The sequence below is a fragment of the Galleria mellonella genome, unplaced genomic scaffold (assembly GCF_026898425.1).
Source record: "Galleria mellonella isolate WM207_F2 unplaced genomic scaffold, CSIRO_AGI_GalMel_v1 utg63, whole genome shotgun sequence".
Classification (NCBI taxonomy): domain Eukaryota; kingdom Metazoa; phylum Arthropoda; class Insecta; order Lepidoptera; family Pyralidae; genus Galleria; species Galleria mellonella.
The window spans coordinates 11282381-11304776 of record NW_026442130.1 but is presented as its reverse complement, the minus strand read 5'-3'; the positions used below and the strand labels follow the sequence as shown (position 1 = coordinate 11304776).

General features: G+C 31.0%; 2 protein-coding genes across 2 annotated transcripts in view; both read right to left on the bottom strand.

Annotated features, from left to right (window-relative positions):
* Nucleotides 1-22396, bottom strand: part of LOC113521991 (adipokinetic hormone/corazonin-related peptide receptor variant I) — a 90702-nt gene that overhangs the window by 46517 nt on the left and 21789 nt on the right. The gene's annotated exons all lie outside the window — the stretch shown is intronic.
* Nucleotides 2935-3424, bottom strand: LOC113521992 (uncharacterized). The gene has a single exon (XM_026907705.3). It carries the CDS (start codon nt 3379-3381, stop codon nt 2980-2982), a length of 402 nt encoding a protein of 133 aa, XP_026763506.3. The 5' UTR covers nt 3382-3424; the 3' UTR covers nt 2935-2979.

Here is a 22396-nt window from a genome sequence, read left to right as displayed (position 1 = left end):
TAAAAAAATTGTGTCTCTGTATATCGTAATTTCAATACCATACAGATCATTTATTCGTAATTTATATAATTAATAATCCAGTTTAAATTAATTATGTCATTCTCATTGCAAATTTGTCATATTTTATTCTAATTTCGAGAACTTAAACCATATACCACATTTTTTAAAGCACAGCCATGCAAGCACAAGTGCTTGATGACAGAAATATGCATAAGACAGAGTCACCTATTTAGACAACTTTTGTGCGACATTTGCCTCTGATAAAATATTGGTAATATGATAATAGTATTCGTAACCGAATACCATTATCATATTACATCGTTAGATCGATAACAGCTTTTTAGATTTTCCTTTACTACTTTTGTAATATTATATTTATTTATTTATATATAATATATAAATTTATATATACATATTTTGACCATAGAACGTTATATAATATTAAAACATTAATGGAGAAAAAGAAATTATACCTAACTATATAATATAATTATAATAAACATTATAAATGCAGTTCTACATAATTAGTTACCATTCTGTGAAACTATGTGGCAGTAGAATAAAAAAAGCCCAGTTGTTAACATACAACTACTTCTATGACCAGAAGTAGCGCCCTCGTGAGTAGCGGCTGATCATTATGGAATATCCTATTGTGTGGTAGGGCAAATATAATGAAGGAAGTAAATACCTGGTTAAATGAGACATTAAGGGACCTGTAAATTAATCTCACTTATAGAGGTATTTCACTTACCCAGTGTTTCAGATATCTAGGTATAAATAAATACCTGTCTCATTTACAGAGGTTACAAAAATTAGGAATACCGAGCCTTCGCGCGAAATCCTGTCTCTTTTCTTTAATCATCGATCCACTTGCTCTACTTACCGAAATGTTTTTGTAACGTTTAAGTTGATTGACCCATGTTAGCAAACACTGTATAATAGTAAAACAAAATTAAAGGTCATTGAGGCTCAAAATTAGTTCAGAATTTGCGGGTAGAATAAAAATAAGTAACAAATTTAAATGCAAAATAGCCTCAGTTAGAGAGGTAATAAATTGATGTTTTCTCAGAAAGGGTAATGCATATAAAATTCACTTGCTGTCTCAGTTATAGAGGTAACTAAGATGATAAATCGAAAGAACGAATCCCAGATAAAGAGGTTTGCTTCATCCCACTGACAGAGGTAATTCAGTGCCAAAGTCTTGGGACCTCAGCATGAGTTCCAGTAATGAAGGCTTCTCACTTATTCAGGTCCCACTTAATCAAGTTTTACTTAGTAACTTCTGGGACAGATGTGCTTAAAAGGTTCAAGGTAGACGCAATGTACTTTATTTCCCTAAACAATTAGGGGAATAAAGTACAATGAGTCTGTCTGCATTGCATTGCGTTGTTTCTCTGCTAAAAGTATTTTTAATATAAATAAATAAAAAATACTTTTAGCAAAGAGATAAGTCACCTTACCCCTAAGGAATCCTATCCTATCTGGACTTATGATAAAAGTGCTCGGATATATATGAGGATAACCTACACGATGCCAATATTGTTTACGGTACAACATCTAACAAAGTTTTCCTGTAATTTTTCTGTCGTTTGTGTATATTTGTTTTCATGTGGATTCCAGATGATAGCATTAATTTCGAGCTTACTCCGTACGAAAGCTTTATAAAGAATTCTTTAAGAAAGAAGAATTATTAAAGATTTCTACTTTATCTAAATATTGTGCGTGTCGCAATACAAACCCTAAGGCTCTAAATTATAACTAAATAAAAATTATATCTTTTAAAGAAACTATATAGGAATGTAAGCTAGAAGTACATAATAAAAGAGGTTAAAAATCAAAATACAAAATATAATAATGCCAATTAAAAGGGGTTACTAACCCTTATTATATTTTGTATTTTGAAATTGGAGGTGTATGCCTTAATCGTACGGAGTTCGCTATAATATATTATAAATTTGTGTAACATTAATAAACGAATTACTCTATAAATATTATAAGCTGTATAAAATGTAATAATAAAATATGAAAATTTAATATTTCATTATTTCGTTAATCGCTATATAAATTTTGCGTTTCAAGATAATAAGGAAAAGACTTCTCAGTTGAAAAGTAGATAAAGCTAAGTAATTAATTTCGGTAAATATGGAATAGGTACACGTCGGATGAAGTTTGTATAAACGTTCACTTAGATAAAATTCCATCAGTAAATATAATTAATAAAAATAATTAATTACCTACCAATATCTGTATCCAATCTTGTATAAAAAGTACAAAATCTCATTATAATATAGTTTACGATCGGTCGATCATTACCGGTGTACTCAAGATTAATATTATGTCATAAATAGGAAACTAATCTAATAAATCAATAATAACGTTAGTAGATATTTATTCCGTTTTACACAGATATTTCTCAAGTGTGATTCCAGCACAGAATAGGCCACCCCATCCTTTCCCGTGGGTGTCGTAAGAAGCAACTAAGGGAGGGCGAAGAATGGGCTGCAGCGTCCCTCTTGAAACATCTCCAAAGCCTAACTGCGGTTTCTAAACCGACTGCCAAGTCCAAACCCCCCAAAAGGGAGGCTTATGTCAGCAGTGGATAGTTGAAGGTTGGTATGATGATGATGGTGATTTGTCATCTTACTTTATTTGTACTGTCACCAAGTAGTATTTTTTTTTTCAATTATTACGAATATATTTCAATCAAGAATGTAATAGACTGTACAACATGACAGGATATATTTTACTTGGATATTTCAGTTAAGTCTTAGGAAAAAAAACAAACTCTTCTATAACCTAAAATATTTGCTAGTAATGCATTCAATCATCAAATATTATTAAGGTATTATGCCTCTTGTGCCAGTAATGCCTTCAGATCGAAATACAAAACATACATGTTAGTGCTCCATGGTAGAATGAAGAAAACACTGAAAATCACATTTCTAGCCATTTAATTGAATACATTTCAAAGTAGATCGTTTACCAGTTAACGAAGGAAGTCACACCAAGTTTGGCAATGGGAGAGACATAAGGTGCAGCGATGCCCGCAGAGTAAACTGAAGCAGCAGGAGCGAGCACTGGTCCTTGGGAGAACGCAACAGGGCTAATAACTGGAGCGCTGAGGAGAGGTGCGGATCGCTTCTTCAGGAGGTGCAGTCCATTGAACGCTTTAGCAGTGAAGTGAGCGGAGCGATCCAGGTTAACGTCCAAAGTGTCCAAAGGCCTGCCATCAGCGGCCAGAATATTAGCTGGCTGACCAGGTGCGAGGGATAACGGCCCTCGGTAGTTAGACGGCAGGATAGGTACACTGTAGGCTAGTGGAGCTAATAATCCACCTGAAGCGGCAGCAACAGCGCAGGTTAAAATAACTAACTTGAACATTTTGTAGTCTGTATTATTTAGAAAATACTGATGCTTTCGATGCCTGCAAGTAGCTTTTATACTTGCATCAGTTAGGTGTTGCCGGAAGACGATTGACCGTGAAAGGACTACTTTTGCGCAAGGAACGGGCTCCCTTTGTTTGGTACTAAGATTTCTTGTTGACATTTTTAATTGTAAGCGTGACTGCACGAGTATAAATGCAATCAATATATTTAATTTTATGCATACCTACCGTTATGGTCGCGCTCGACATTCCGGTTATTCAACTGGTTTTATTATGTAACTATAATATAAATATTCTTTTTTTTTTATTTTATAAACTTGGAACATTATTCGAAATCTATTATCAATTCTTATATTCTTTAATCTTATTATTATTAAGACAGTTTGCGTGTTGATATGCTTTGATATGTTACTGAATCATGTTCAAATAGTTGAACGAGTTTGAATAAAATGATTGACTCTCAATTGTAAAGTGTTTCTTGAAGTTGTCTCTTAAATTTAATTTTAATCTCGGATATAGTAACAGAGAAAACTGTTTTAGTATCGACTCACTGTCTATAAGTAATGTTACATATATTTTTATTTTTCTGGAAATTCACATTGGACAAGATATAACAAGTTCTGCCACGACGAAGTGTGAGGTTGCTTTCTGTTATTGTAATCGATATATTACACAAAAAATATATTAAAACTATTTAACTAACCTAAGTAAATAGTTACATTATTTTAACTTATTTTACATCAAATATTTATGAGACTAAGTAATAACTATTATTAATTTTAATGTACCTAGTTTATTTTCATTTAAAAACTCAATGATCAATTAAAAACTTTAAAGCTGGATTTGTTAATGTTTCTAAATTAATATTATATTATGTAACGTTAAAAGATGTTATTATGACAGTTTTATATTGTAATAAAACTTGTAAAACCATGTTTGAAAAAAATACGAAGTCTGCGAGATTTGACCAGAATTTGATTTCAATATACGAGGAGGTAACCAATCAAGCTCTGTGTGTACAAGTAAATAAAAAAGTATGACAAACTGGTTTGAAGTGTACCTAAGTGACAATATATCAGTGAACGTATTTATTTACTTATGTTACACTTTATTGCACCATTTATAGAATAGTAAATACATTTTTTTTATACAACTTAAAATGGTAAACAAGCTGACGGTCCACCTGATGGAAAGTGGTAACCGTCGCTTATAGACATGAGCAGTACTGTGGACATAACAGAGTATACTGTTTCGCCCATGATACCCCCCATGCGTTGCGAATGGGACAGAGGTACCCAAGCAATCGACTTTTATACAAAGTCTCCCTCTGGTCCGGTACATTTAATTATAACGTGAACGTATATTTTATTAACACAGGGACAAACAAGCACACTGAATTAATTATCACTGTTATTTGAAAACTGTTGTCACTTTTCATTAGGCGAACCTCGTTTTTCATTCCAAGATCTACAACTACAAAAGACCAAAATCCAACGCATTTAATAACTTTCACTAAGGAAAACGGTTCGAAATATGAAATAACTTAATTTTTGTCACTTTTATACTAAACCGTTTACATAATCACGCAATTTGTATAAAGAACACTTTTTTGCATTCCGACCTTTGATCTTCTGATAACATTAATAACACGAAATACAAATGTAAAGAATATTCATATTCAATAAACAATGTCACATAATATTTGTGTGATCAAACCAAACTCAATATTATAATAAAATTTCTCAGTCAAATGAATCATAGTACAATCTTTTTAAAATTACTATCAGTAATAAAACCTTTTTTATGAACCTAATGTAATATGATTGTGGAATCATAAAGAATTCTTTCACATATCTAAAAACCTTGCGATCTACGATACTTACCATCTCCTACACGGCTTATTTAATAAACAATATTCTATACATAAATGTACAATCTTTTCATACTTGGTACGTTTAACAGATATTTCATAGCTGTAATAACAATTTTCTTAACTCGTTTATGTTCTTTGAATGTGCTATTACGCTCGAAAGAGAAAAGATCCGACTATTTTGTTTCATATTAAAGAAAACAATGATTTTAGTCGTTATTAAAAAATAAAATATAACCGAAACAGGAGCAAACTCTATCGACTTAGAATTTAAAATTTATGTGCGCACGCACACACGCATACATGCATGCGTGTGTGCATGCGTGTATGCGTACATGCTTGTTTGTTAGTATTCCTATATAAATGAATTTCTTAAAAAATAACAATTACTGTAAATTAAAAGAGGATGAAATCAGGTCAGTTAGCCCTTCCTGACAAATTCAACTAGAATAAATACGATGGTTTCCAGGAGGATCCACGTGGAGGTCGACTTGACAGGGTATATTGTAATGGAATTATTTAACCGCATTACTAACAATCCCTTTCCTACCTGTGTGATATGTTAGGCACAGACATATCTATTTGTATTTTATATACGATATTTTGGAAGCAATAATTACAATACTATAGAATCGGGGGGAAAGAATTGTTAGCAATGGAGTTTGATAGCCCCATTGCTAGCAATATGCCCTATCAGGCAACCTCTGCGTGGTTGCCCCCGGAAACCATCGTGAACAATTCTCGTTGAATTCGTCACGATGGACTAACTGACCTACTTCATCTCCTCACCTATCATCCTTCACTGGTGCCCCGCCGGTATATACCGATATCGCGGGTGGGGTTACCATTCCATTATCATCCATTAAAAAAAATACTATAGAATCCAAGCGCATAACATATATAGATACATTACATACAATAATTTTATTGTATATAGTAGTAACTACATTAATGCTGATCGGTATACTAGTATATTTTACACGTATAATTTATTTATAAATTTATATATTTTTCCATTATTACACGAGTTTTTTTATATTTCCGTTTGCCTATCTAAGGTCATAGAGTATGTGAAATATAACGTATTATCAAAACTTTTATTAGTAGATAACTTTGGTGAAATCGAGGATTGCAAGTCATTCGTTTTAGTAATTTAGTAACCACGGTGAAATAAAAATTCTATATAATGACTCTTTAATTACTTCTTATTATTTATTTAACTCTTTATTGCACCATAAATAAAAATATACAATGACAAGTGAATAATTCAAGTGAAATACAGTAACATAAATACAGATTGAAATACACATAAAAGTACAAAAGGCGGTCTTATCGCTAGGGCAATCTCTTACAGACAACCTTTAGTTAAAGGAGAACAGATAGAAAAGGGCAGGTGGCGAAAGAGTGAATTAATAATATTTCGTACATAAAATACAAAAACATGTTATGCACAAAAATATCAAATACATATAATTTATTAAACTATTTATTATAACAATATTATTATTATGTAATCTACCTCTTCATTTCATTTAAGTGTTTCCTCTCGTCGAGACAACAATATCATGCATTAAATTTTTCAAATCGGTTTACAACTGACGAAGTTAAACAAACATAAGAAAAATATACAACCGCATTGAGAACGTTCTTATTTATGAAATCGATAAAAAGTGTAGTTCGCTTACTCGCTTGGATTTTCATGGTCGACGAACACACTGAAAAACGTGTATTTATTCGAATATGTAAATTAATAACTCAACAATAGAATGCAATGCGCCAGATTTCCAAGTTTCGTTTTTGTTTAAATAAAAAAAAAACTCAATAAACAAAGTACAAATACTTAAACCAATTAATAAACAAAATGAAATAAATATAATAATTTCACATTTAGCAATTGTGATTGAAGAAAAATGATACATATTTATAGATAGGTAGATACGTTTTCACTTTTATAATTCAACGGGTACGAGTATCTCGTAAATGAGGCTTTAATTAGCGTAGGTTGTAATGTCTTTGTCAGTCACCTAATAACGTTATTATAAGTGTCCGACGGAGACGGTGGGAGGCTGTTATGAAACTTACACTTAACGGTTTCATCTAAAAAAAAATGCCATTATACCTACGTACTCGAATAAGTATTTTATATAAGCATTTAAGGGTCGGCAAAGCGCACGTGAAACCCTTAGTGTCGCAGACGTCCATAGGCTAAAGTATCCGTTTACCATCAGACAGGCTGTTTGTCACTTTCGTGGTATAAAAAATATATAGTTAATTTTATTTTATGCGATTAATATTAACGATTGAAACTATAGACGATCTATGAGAAGACGTATTGCATCATACCTTGATATTATTATTTAAGAAGACCGTTTTTCATTTCGAAATTCAAACATATAGAATGCACTAATTAAACGGCGTAAACAAATTTAAGTCTACTTGAACGAAGTCACGTTTATTACTGACAATAAAAAATCTTATTTATCAATATGCCATATCGGGTCTAACTCGTAACACATATCATAATGGTAAATAATATGCGTGATATTATACATTTGTGACCACGACTAGTGCAGCATTTTGTTCGCATTTTCGACATTAGGCAACGAAAAATACTATTTCTAGGTGTCGTATCAAGATTCATTTTTATTTTCAGAACACAATTTCGTCAATTTTGTTAGTTAAAAATTTCTTACAAATTATGCTAGTAAAACGAAAACTTCAAATATATATTAGAATTATAAAATATAAATCGGTGAGAAATGATAGGTGAGAACGAAGGCAGATCAGTTGGCCCATCGTAATGAATTCTTCAAAAATTAACCACGATAATTTTCACGACGGAAAAAATTACAAAAGGAATCTCTGAAAATTCTTCCAACATCTTTTCCTAACTTAATAGATTTGAGAGAAAAGATTCTCCCAAATGTATTCGTAGATATTCTATGTAAAAATAAAGATGCAGGTATCTCATAATTCAATCGATTCTTATACTCGTAGCATAATACTCTTTTACGTTGTGCTTAACACACTTATCTATGAAAAATTTTAAGGTATTTTTCGTGATGAAGTTACAACATAACTAAATAAGACCTTTTTTCTCTTGGTATGTATAGGCGAGGGTTAAGACTTTCCATCAGATGATCAATCACTTAGCTATTGCAAATTGTATAAATTAATGTAAAAATGAATAGTTTAAGTTGCATTGCTTATTTCTAGCCACCTCTGCTTTTGTCGAATTTTCGTAATGTATACACTTGTGTACACTTTTCAACCCTTATGCGATATTATTAGATGTACGAGTAGTATAGATTACCTCATTATCGATAATGCAAAAGCAAGCAATTAAGTACCTATTTGTCGAGTGTAAAATTGTAAACACGTTATAATTATTATTATGCTTAATTATAAATTTGTTTACAATCCCTATAAGACTGAAGAGAGAGTGGTATAAGGAAAATATGTCACAAATGAGTCATATCTATCATTGTCTTTATAAATATGTATTAGCAATAACGGAGATGTTATTCTGAAGAGATCTTACCTACCGCTGTGAGACCTAATGTAGGTACACAGATGACCTCCAGAGCACTTTGTACCTTATACAAGCTTATCAGTAATTTCGAGAAATAATTAACGTTCAATTAACGACATCTGAGTCTAGTAATAACAAAGCGAAGTAAGCCTCGATTCAGACAAATGTTTCTCCAGTATAGATTAGAGAATAATTATAATAAACATTTTGATGTTTCATATTTCTGTCTCACTGTTCATCACGAGTCTCTCCTCATAACTCTTTAGGTACTATAATTGTTGCTATATTCGTATACAAAGTGAAATCTAATTTAAGAGAGGCTTAATTTGGCAAGATACAAGCTATAGAATATTAGAAGAGAAATTTCGTGAATCGAAATAACGAAAACGACAAAAATTTTGATTTCGTATATTAACAGCTAGATGCGGCGTATTAATATGCGGCGTGTTAATATGCGGCTTTTAGTCGTACTACTAGTAGGTTAAACATTTTTTGGCATTAATCGACCTATACTTTTACCACTCCAACCCTTAAACGATGCTAACGATTTCGGTTTCATGCTGTATGTACTTATAATTTGGTGTATGTCAATGGGGTAGTCAGAATCATTTGTCGACAGTTGCCATCGTAATGAACGCACAGTTCATATATATATATATATATATATATATATATATAAATGTAACGACAAACGTAATACTGCATATACATACATACATACATATTTGTCACGCCTGTCTCCCATTGAACAATTAGAACAATGGAACGCCAAATACTTCGAACAAACCTCTTTCGCTTCTTCCACATTCGTAACACTACACAAGAGGGCAATACAGATTATTATCGCACAACTCGAGTCACTTATAGAGTTTTATTCAGTTTTCTTTCCCTAGCACTGGTGAATCATGTTTTATTCCCTTAACTACTTCTTAATTGTAACATGTTGGCGATATGAAAACAAAGAGTGTTAATACGTTCTAACTTTACTTTGTTAACATAAATTTATCTAATTGTATAATTGCCTAATTGGATAATTTTCTACAAGTACGATCTCTGACCAACTTCGTTGTATATTTTTTTTTTGTTTTCAACCTCGAAACTCTAGAAAATCTGATGTTCTTGGATCATTTCATAAAATGCTTTCCAGGGGCATCAGTTCTTCTGAAGACTCAAGACCAAAAAAATTATCCGAAATTAGATAGAAATCGCACTTACTCAAAATCACCCAATTAAGCTAATCGGGTATTGCATGTGGAAAAATAAATCTCGTATGACCATCTAAATTCCTACAATTTGCTCTGAAAATGGTGATAATAAATATGTATTAAGTAGAATTTGTTCAGCATCATAAATCAGCGAACCACTTATTACAAAAGGATCGATAACTTACACAAAGCCTTTGATGATACGTGATATTTTTCGGCAATCCGCATACACATGTTCAATTACATGTAGGCAGTATAATAAATATTTACATAAGATATATAGACATAGAAATGTAAACATTTTAACATTAATATCTTGCTAATAATATAAATGTGAAAATTGTAAAGAATTAAACGGTTGAGTGAATTTCAATAAAATTTGGAACACAAATTAACCTATTGAAATTATGTTCTAGATTCACATATAGGATAGTCGCATTTTATTGGTACTATTATATATATATATATATATATATATATATATATATATATATATATATATATATTTATAGGTATTATGAGTACTAAAGGATACATAATAGTACGTGAAAGTGTTTCCCAATTTATTTTATATAAAGCATATATCACTGAACACAAATGAAACCTAGTAGAGCGTCCATTATCCGAAATAATTGGAGGGTATATGTTAGGTGTTCGGTAAACCGGTTTATTCGAATAATTGAACCAGATAATTTTATTTACCAAAACATACATGTTTTAAACATATATTTTACTGTATTATGAGTTATGGAGTATAAGGTATTTCATTTTCGTCTTTAATTTTCTTCTGTTAAACAAACCTGTTCTTTTTCGAGCTGCTAAATTATGACCTTTTTTCAAAATTATTATATGATACTGATCACTTTCGTTATGAGCTTCAAACCATAGCAAGGCTGTATTTTTAGATAAGTAAATACTTGAGAAGCAGTTGGTATATTTTTATCACGTTCACTTTTATCATTTTCACTACTTTATGAGAGCAGCATTCTCACAAGTGCGGGCTGTAATAGCGGTTCGGTTAGTGGTCATTTGGATGTGCAATGTTTGGAAAATCAACGAAATACAGTCGATACTGTACTTTAAGTAAATATAACTATAGTTACTCACATTAAAAGAGACGATAAGGAAATTTCTTCCTTGCCCGTGAAATGTATGTAAGGATAAAATACTAAGTCACTCAAATAATGGATTCCCTCATTCATTATTTATTATTTAGATATGTATAAACTATGTGTGTATTAGACTTTAGATTCCGAAAATTCTTGATACTGATAAATGAAAATTCATTTTAATATATGTATACCACAAAGTACCAGGACTTCCTTTTGTTATTTTTATAATTCTTTTTAAGTTTGTTATTCCACTCAACAAGGCGGCAACAGGAAATTTCCTCCGGGACTTACATGAAGTTTACCTACTTATTGTTGTTAATCAGCCCTGTAGGAAATAATTACAATGACTTATATATTTTCGAAATTATTATCAAAAATAAAAACTATACATATAGAGAAAGATTCCACACTTCAACAAAAAAGGTAACGGTAGATCTGATAATATGTCATTCCAAAAGTAAGCGCCACAATAAAAAGTAGACCTAAAGCTTCTATCATCCAGCAGAAAATTGAAGAAGAACTTCTGAATGTTTGCTAGGTTTACTAGGTAACGTTTATAAGTTATTTTGTATTACCTTATGTACTGTGTTACTCGATATTTGTAGTTAAATAGTAGTAGATAAATTTATTTAGACTTTTTCCTTTTGGCTACAAAAGAATATCAGTGTTTTGCTATTGTGAGGGCAAAGCAATAAACTGAATTGTAAATATTTTGTGTTGCTATGGCGCACGTAAGAAATGAAAAATTATGAACGAAAAATTATATATATCTTTATTTTATTTTAGAAAACGAACTTCTCTAAATAGATATGTCTTTTAGTACTATAGGTTATGATTTACAAACAAAATATTTATCCTCAAATTAAATTTGTCATCGTTATCAAGGGATCTTCTTTACTCTGGAAAAGTCTCGAGGTCTTCGTGCTTCTTTACTCCGATCCGATCCTTCAGGTAATCCCCCAAGGAGATTGATTAGTATGTCTGACGTCATTTTATGGATTTAGTGTGACCTTTTCAATATTTTAATTGCACTTATTATTTAATAATAATTGCATATCCCAAAGAGGGTTGACGTCAGGCGGGCGGTCGGTCGTAAAACTATAAGCTAAATCCTTTAGTAATATGTATAAAACCATATTACGCCGACCCCAAATAATAATTGGGATAAGGGTAGGAAGATGATGATGATTTAATAATAATTGCAATTAAAATAATTCTCTTTCTTGTTCTTCACAGAGCAGATATATATGTTATAAAATGACTATTACATCACTTCTAAATCTTACAATGGACTTAATTTTCTTACAGATTAAACCCACGAAAGCGAAACATTCTGGACACACTAAATAATGGCATAAAGGTAAGTAAGGTCATGCATGATGATTAAATTCATTGTGACGTTTAGAAAACAGCCTAAGCTTTCTCTGGGATTTGCATGGGTCTCACAGAATATGTAGCGAGATTATTAAATAATATTGATTCCTGACCCAAATAGAAAATGTAATCATCTATCAATATATAATATAGATTATGGACCTGCGGTATATACATATGTATGTCCTATTACCTTGTTACTCAAATCGATTGAAATATATTATAAAAAAATCCCCGACACTCGAACGAAATTGCAAGTAAAAACTAGTTCATAATAAATATATGAGGTTGTAATCAAAACAAGATTTTTTTTACTTTAAGGCAACTTTTCTAATAACAAATTTCTTGATATGATACCTTCCTATTCAGCAACAAGTACTTACCTGTTCTGTAGGTAAATTGTAACCAAATGAAATGAAAATTTCATGAATATGAATTAATGCCGAAACGGAAGGAATGTGGAGGATATATTTGGAAACGTTTCTGGTATTCGGTCACAACTGGCAAGTGAAATGAACCGACCCATTTCAAACATACTCGAAGTGGTATACTCGTATTAATATTGGATGGCATTTGCCTCAATATGTTTTATTCGTTTACCCACATTACCACACTAATTTAATTAGTATAGAGAAATTCCATGTTTCGAAATGGATGCTCTGATTTGAGACTAATGTATCAGGAAGAATAATTTTAAGAAATGGTTTTATCTTTTTTCCCATTCAATTTAAATATTCTTTAATAAAAGTAAACAATAAAAGCATTGACATAAGTAAAGAGCGTACAAATAATATATAAAAAATTATTAGATGCATCATTTTATTTTATAATAGAAAATTTTTGTTACCTGAACAAAAAGTGGAAAATCAAAATAATTAGGTACTTCCATACGCATTATAAATGTACAAACCATGTCGTGTAAACCTTAAAAAATAAACTTTTACAAAAACAAAATTCTCCTTGTATTCTTTTAAATATGAACATTTTCTTTTTTCGCCATTTTTTCCAGATTTAAAGTATTTCAGCAAGTAATAACGTTCTTTAGTTACAAATATCCACTAAACAACAATCGAGCGATCGATGTAAACAAGGGCTAGATAATTAGGTACAATTTACTAAATAGTTATTTTTTAATTTTATTTTAATTGTGTATATTTACGGCAATAAACATTTTTATTATTAGTAATTTAAGACTTTGTTTTATAATTTCAATCTAATTAAATTAGCATAGAAACAACGTTCGACTTTAGTTTTGATAAAAATCATTTATAATATTACTACTTATGTATACTAAATAACATATATTCACGAAAATGTGTGTTAATGATAGCTTACATCCTTTCGAATTCCTTTTTTCTTAATTCGGTTCAAAAAAAGGTTCAAATTTCGGTTTAGTGAAATATAGTTTAATTCGGCATCTACACAAGCCCAGTATTGAGCGTGGGACTTTCTGTTTTGGTTATGTAATTCTGATCCAATTTTCTTTCACAGCATAGACCGATCTCCAATCGATCCGCAATCCGGCCCGTTATCTGTTCCAGTATTTACCATTCAGAACAGACATTTATAATTTCATACTGAGTTTCAAATTTATCTAATTTATATTCAGAGCTTATCCCTCAACTATGTCTATGTTTGAACTAGTCAAACATATTCATGGGAATTTGATCGAATATTATTGCAATACTAGGTACTAAATATAATATATGGATGATAGTTGTCCGTTGTAAGAAATTGCTGAGTAAGTTTGTTACAATTTATTTTAATAATAATAGGAATGTTCTATCTGTTCGGTCATGAAGACAACGATTGTTATTTGAAGATAACTAAGTCACAGATAATCTTTTGTACGTAAATTCGTGATTGACGTCCCTTGTAGATCTTCTACTAATTGATGACAATATTTATAATTATAATTATAATTTATATGATTGAAAGTGGAAACCGTCGCATATAAATATGAACAACATCATAAAACCCACAGAATATAAGCTGAATATAATACTTTAATTCTTAGGACTAAAGTATTGTATTCTCGTATCTTGTAATTTCACACAAATCCTGTACATTATATCGAAACACCATGGTTTTGTTTCGATAAATAGCTGGTTTGTGGCTGAAACACAAATAGTACAAAAGTAGCCAAGAAGACGACTTTAGTTTCTGTACTGTCTTTCTCTTATAGATAATTAATATATATTATTTACTAGGTATACTAACTTTCTAGTGAGGGCACAGTAGAAATCAATATCTAAGTGTACTAGTAATTATACTTTGTACCATTATTTGTACCATTTCTAGTATATTGTAGAAAACAGATAAACAAAAATCACAAAAAAAAAAGACTTAAAACATTCACCAAAACATTTGATTATAAGAAAATATCATTTATGATTCTTAAATTGGTTTTATCTCCAAAAATAACACTCTATATATTTTTTTTACCATAAAATCTGTCAAAATATCAACTGTCACTCACATACTACTTATAACGCACAAAATATAATAATGTAACCAATTTTCCCGATGAACTCTCCTGTGCGCGAAAATACATTTATTTTTATAAAATACGTAATATAAATAAGCAAAAAAACCAATGGTGTCCGATATTAAGTGCTTAAGCCGTGAATCTTTAAGCTAAGGATAAGTCCTTAGCTTAAAGATTTGCAACCAGAAGATTATATGTAAAGATTAAGGGGAATGAAATAATGAAATAGAAATGAAACGAGTTCAAGTAAGCTTTGTGCTTCCTTGGTAAAATTCAGTGATAAATAGTAGTATATAAACAGTTAAAGTTAAATGTAAACTTATAATATATATAATGTATATGTATATATATATTTGTGTGTTATTAACACAGATTTAAAAGAGAAACTGTTGAGTTTTTTGCGGGCTCTTTTCAACAAATCACAACCTCCCGGACCCTGCAGTAGATTAAAACAAAATTATTTAAAAGTGCTTGTAAACAAGCCTATTTGAATAAAAATAATTTAAATTTTCAAAACAGTCCTGTTTCAAATATTTTTTGTTATGCGTTATTTAAATAGTTTTAACTCTACATATAATATTATTAATAAAATAGATAGATATTATTTCCTCCAATAAGCATTATGTAATAAACTTTAGTTCTAACTGTTTAATCCTTGAGTTATAATACCAAATCGACTTCTTATGGGATAACTATGAACATCTAGACTTAAGCCTATTTAGGAAGGTTTCCTAAATCGCTCCCACAGAGAACCGAATTTGGGCACTCACCAACACAAAGCGACGCATATAATCTTTTATGTACATGAATAATTGGGAATGGTAACTGGCAGAGTGTATATATATATATATATATATATATATATATATATATATATATATATATATTCACTACAATAAAAATTAAGAAATGTATCCTAGCTAATCTAGTAAACGTTGGTTTGCTCTCTTCCGCTTACCGTGTCAGTCTTATCTTATTAGAATAAAAAATAACTCTCAAACTGGACCAAAACATACACATTCACAAAATTTCATTAAAATCTGTCGAGTGACGGAGATTAATGGGAATAAACATTGTGATTTTTATATGAGTTTTATTTATTTCTAATAACATATTTACATAAAGGCGAAAACACAAAGGAAATAAATAATACGCAACAGAATCGTTTTATCTAAAGGAATGCTTTTATCGATAACTGTTAACAGATACCATCAAAGTCTTCCTAAAGTCCTATTCACGTCCATTGTTTTGAATTAATAACATTGTGGTCACATTTTCAAAAACTAACGAGTTAATTTTACGGGTCGATTAGGACCCAATTTATTCCAGCAGGAAAATTGTATAATTACTCTGCAAAAAAGACTATAATTACATACCCTTAAAAAAAGATAATTATTCTGCAAAAAATAATTTAAAAATGACATAATTAATAAGAAACTTGAGAGAAATGGGAGTAAACATCATCAGCTCCAAAAAAATGTCAAAATCTGTATAGAACTGACGAATATAAAAAAAATATATAGATGAATCGAAAATTTTCTCTCCTTTGAAGTCTCTAAATTGTTAAATTGATTAAAAAATAATGTTTTTATCCATATATGTTAATTATTACATAAATAAAAAATATAAGTTTGATACCACAGAATATTTTCATACTATTTATTACTCGTGAGTTGATATCGTTACTATAATTTGACATATATATGTACTATAAAAGTATTTCAGGGCCCACATCTTAGAAAATCAGACTCGAATGAGGGTTTGTTAATTTGGCTTGATTTAGAATCGACCTGGAGAATCTTATATACAAAGCAACGTTTTGACTTACACATGAAGAAGTTTGTCACTGTTCAATTACTCTGTGTCAAATACACAGTGGTTACTCTTCCGAAGAATAGGTACCTACTCATGTTAAGTTCATCTGTACCTGTAGGTATAGGTTATAAAAATATAGAGCAACTAAAAAAGCATATTTTTTCCATCTTGTTCATAACCATGTAATAAATAAAAGCATAAAAAATCAATACTGATTAACTGACCCCTATATCACCCTACAGCCGAAACCACTGAAACTAGAATCTTAAAATTTTGCAGATAGACTCTTTATATAATATAGGTGAACAATAAGAAAGGTATTTTGGAAATTCAAACCCTAACGGGCTAAAACTTATGTTGAAAATTTCGATGGAATTTTATGATTTTAGTTTAAGTTAGATTTGTGAAATTTTAGATTTAGGGTCTTGATTCAAACCAAAATCTACCATACCACACGCAAGTGAACTCGCGGGCAAAAACTAGTAATAAAATAAAATAGGTAATATTCTTTTATATGTATTTGATTATGTCTTAAAATTTATTATTCAAAATATATAGTTATTAACTTTACCCTGATGAAATCACTTTGCATAGTTAAAATATGGTTAAATAAAGCGTGGTTTTGTTGCAATCATACTGTCTCTATCTTTAGTCATATTAATCAGTTATTGTTATAAATAAATAAATTTAAACATTCTCATACCAGTTTTATACTTTTAACTAACAACTTATTAGGATTCTACGCAAAAACCATTGAATTAATTTACATTTGATTATTTTGTAATTTATAATTTTGATAAATTGAATAAAACTATTTGATTTGATCTAATAGGTATTGTCATTGTAATATATTATCATAATACGTAAGCAATAATCTTTATGCGAGATATTATGGAAAGCTGTTGGGACGTTTGTTAGTGAATCACACCTAGTTTATAAGGGCAAACAACACGATGGTTCATTTGACGAGTGGCAGTATTCTCTATGGCAATAACCAAAACCTATAGAAATAAACAGCACCATATGCATTGCTAACCGGAAGATTGTCTATACATAAGAATTTTATACTTTGATATCTGTATTTTTTTTAATGGGTGATAATGAAATGGCAACCCCGCCTGCGCTATCGGTATACGCTGGCGGGGGACCAGTGAGGGATGATATGTGACAATGAAAGCAGGTCAGTTAGCCCATCGTGACGAATTCCACTAGAATTAACCACGATGGTTTCCAGGGGGGAATATAGATAACTAATAATGAAGACGTTAATTCCCATTGCTAGCAATATACTCTGTCAGGTCGACCTCCACGTTGTTTTCTCTGGAAACAATCGTTATTAATTCTTGTTCAATTCGCTATAATGGGCTAACTGACGCTGTTTCATCTTCACCTTTCATCTCATGTGAAACTCACGTGTGCCCAGCCAGCACATACCGATAGCGCAGGCGGGGTTACCATTGCATTATGATCCATTAAAAATTCCTCGTGATTTTTTTTGGTATAGCAATCAAAAAATTATACATAAGAATTATATTCTAATTCAAACAATAAAATTGGGAGTCACAGTTAAGTTATAAATAAGAACCTACATGTAAATGTTTAAAATGTAAATTTTCAAGTTTGTACGCTTCAGAGTTTCAGAGCTACTTGATTAGTCAGTGACATTTCCCTTATTATTTATTCATTTCTGGCAAAATATGCCTCTATTTATATGAATGGGTGTTGTTCTTACCCGGAACTTCGTCCATGTGACCGAAATATTTGAAGCATTTCACATGTAATGAAACTGAATGAAACATGAAACATTTGCTTGTATAGAAGTTTCAGTAACCAATTCCATAAATAATAACTGTATGACATAATACATATCACAAACAATATGTTTTATAATAATGTATCTTAATGAAAAAGCGAGGTAACTGACGATCGACTGGTAACTACTGTTTTTTTTTAAACGGAGAAAATGGAATGGTAACCCTATTTGTGTCATGAACGTTTTCTGGCGGGGCATCAGTAAGGATGACTGCAAGTTAGTTGGCCTACTATGACAAATTCGACAAGAATTAATCGCGATGGTTTGCAGTGGGATCCGTGTGGACGTCGATCTGATAGGGTATATTGCTAGCAATAAGAGTTTTTTACTGGATGATAATAGAATGGTAACTCCGCCTACACTAACGGTATCACTCACTATTCGCCACTGGCGGGGCACCAGTGGGCGATGATAGGTGAAAATGACAAGACAGGTCAGTTAGCTCATCGTGATGAATACGCTTGGAATTCAATACGTTTGGTTTCCAAGGGGGAACAAGAGTATACCTGGTTGGGTATATTGCTAACAATAGGGTCTTTAGCCTCCATTATTAACAGGAAATTCAATGGCGTTCCTCTTAAAACATCATCGAAACCTGGCTAGGCTTATTAACTCTGTCTGCCAAGCTTGGCAACTACTGGCAAAACCACCCTTATGGGGGAGACCTACGTTCAGTAAACGACAATTAACGGTTGATATGGTATGGTATATTTAATTTTAATATATAAAATTTCCCGCGTCGCGATTTTCGTTCATATATTTTCCGAAACCACCCAAACAATTTTAATGAAATTTTGTAAACGTGTATTGTTTGGACATAAAAGATAGGATGATTTTTATCCCAATAAGAGTAACCCTCAACTTATTAAACGTAGCGGGTGGTCATTTGGGGTCAAACAACATTTATTAGGTCAAATAAATAAATATATAAAATTGCTTAATCGTATATAGAAATTTAGTCGGTACCAGTTACTGTAGGTATGTGCCCTCTTAACATTCTGACCGACCGACCTTCATACTACATTGAGCCAATATAATTCACTTTATTAATTTATTGTACCTACCCGCCGTGTCAAATAGCATACGTACGGTAAACGATATAGTCAACTTGATATCATCCGCATCTTTATCGTCTTGAATTTTTTGTCACTCAACATATTTTGTCTTATATAATATCAAATGGTAAACGAGTCGACCATCTGATGGAAAGTCGACATGTTAATAAAAGACATAAACAGCACTTTAGACATATAATTGTAATAAACTTGATGACTAAGGTTATTGGCGTAGGTAAGATTATTTTCAAGTGGAGGGCTGGCTTATTAAAAATAGCGCAAATATGTTTTCAAACATGTTTTTGAGAAAGTTTGCTTGCATGTTGGTGTGGACACAGCTCACCCGACCCTCTCTCCAAATACGTCTTTAACTAAAATATATAATTTTAGTTAAAGACGTATTTGACGCCACTCTTCGAGCTGCAACACATTTCTGCAACCGCAGCTGTTCGGCAGCAGAAACACGAGTAGAATTAGTATCTATGTAAGAAAACTTGTACAAAGTTTATTCTCTGGTATATGTCATCTTCCAGCTATCTCTGTGTTAAATTTTATCTCATTCGGTCTGGTAGTTTATCCATGCAAGTGCAATAAACATACAAACACTAAGTTCTTTTTGGCTGGTATTGTGTTTGAACTGTAAGTTACCTTAAGTACTAATTCCTACATTCTGCTCTAGCTACAGTATTGCCTATATATAGATGTGCCAAATTTCATTCCAATTACGATGATCTGTGTTAAGCAAACAAATTTTCGAACATACAGATAAAATAGTTCAGTAAATGCTCGTTTCATAAACATTGGCTCAATTGCCAATCAGAGATGTCAGAGCATCAAGGTTTTGTACAACAGGGCTAAACCAGAAACTTCAAAGTGAGAGATGCTTTGATATATTTGTTTTGTCAACAATAGAACAACCTATTGCTTTGTGCTACATGAATAAATAACTTAAATAAAATATTAGCAAAATTGATACGTATTATGTGTGATATATAGATTATTTTATTTGAGATCTACCTTTATCTTTTTTATTTATCTTTTCTATTTCTAAGTGAAAACTCTCGACTTATCTCGTAAGCGTGGAGATAGAATGGAAGGATGAGATTTATAAACAGTGACAGCTAGTGCCAGAAATTACAAAAATGATCTCATATTTCCACCTTATTTTTGATATTGATTGATTTGACGCTATTAATTATTGGAATTTGGTGTGGATAATTGTAAAATATTTGTATTATACCTGACCGATTACGTTAAATCATTTATGTCGCAGACTTTGAGAATACCAACAGGAGAGAACGGTCAGGTGTAATCCTACTAATGTTATAAATATGAAAATTTATAAGAATGTTTAATGTTTGTATTTTCGTTACTCAATCACGCTCAAACGGCTGAATGGATTCGAATGAAATTTGGTACACGCATAGATTATGTTCTGACTTTACATACTAATTAAAATTGGTAAAGCCGTGGGAAAGAGTAAAATAAAACTATATGCTATGAAAAGACAGACGAATATCTAAAGGGAAGTGAGCGTATTGATACGACAAGCCTGAACACGCAAGTCCAAGTTACTATACAAAAATAAATTTCCGAATTTCAAATGAACAGACTTGACGCGGCGACGTGGCGACAAAAGGCGGAAAGTATAAAAATACATGCATAATGTGTTATATATATGAATGTACTTTTGCAAGGGTTTTATAGTAGAACCATGTGAAATATTCAACCTGAAATTTATATACGTATATAATATTTAAATTATGCATTGAGATATTTGTCGACTGAAATTCCCATAATGAAACCAAGAAGCCTTTAATGACTCTTTAACAATGTAGTCTACGTATCAAAGAGAAATACGCGGTTGTTCCATAATATTTGATTTCTAAAGCAATTATATATGTGTGTAATGTATGACATACTTAGCTGCTATTGTTGCTTACAGCAAGAAAGATATTCAAATCAGCAAGTATTAACTGTTACTACAATTAATTTGTCTTAGAATTTAAATGATTACTTGATGAAAGTTAATAATAATACTAATTTCTGGATTGTTTCTTATTATTATTAATTTTAATCCAGGTAAAAATTTGCGCCAATTAATCTTCAAACTAAAATACTGTACAAAAATGAGAGCAGAAAATGAAATTTTGTTTAGATTTAATGCAAATTTATTTTTCTTTTCTTTTTAACATAGTTACGATAACCTAAATTACTCTAAATAAGTCTACCTATTGGACAAAATTGATTTATAATAATTTAAACAATTATTAAATTCATGACAGAGTAAGTAATAGTGGAATATCAAGTGTTAATAATAAAAATAAAAGTATGTAATAAGAGAAATCAATAAAAATAGTTGGTAAAATTAAAAAATAAACATTAATAATGTCAAAGATTACTTAAACTGAAAATAAATTAAATTAATATTTAGTCAAAATAATGTTCACGTTCCGAACTCGAACAAAAGGTCCACATAACGCTCGCTACATTTCTACATTGGATAATTTAATATTTCATTCCATAGAAAAAAGTGACCTCAGTCGTAACAAAATTACATAAAACCAGCTCAGCAAGTAACAGAACAGTAATCACATATAATATATAGTAAAAACATAAAGTAAAAGTGAATTAATAATCGGTTCCTTTTTAAAGTTGATAAAAAAAATTAGCTGCATGTCGCGCTGTTTTCAAAATGACATCATGTCAAACAGGGAATGCTCAGACGAATTTACTTTAACATTTCC

What these genes read in the sequence shown, in the direction of transcription:
- LOC113521992 (XM_026907705.3), bottom strand. Translation starts at nt 3,381, where the DNA reads ATGTTCAAGTTAGTTATTTTAACCTGCGCTGTTGCTGCCGCTTCAGGT.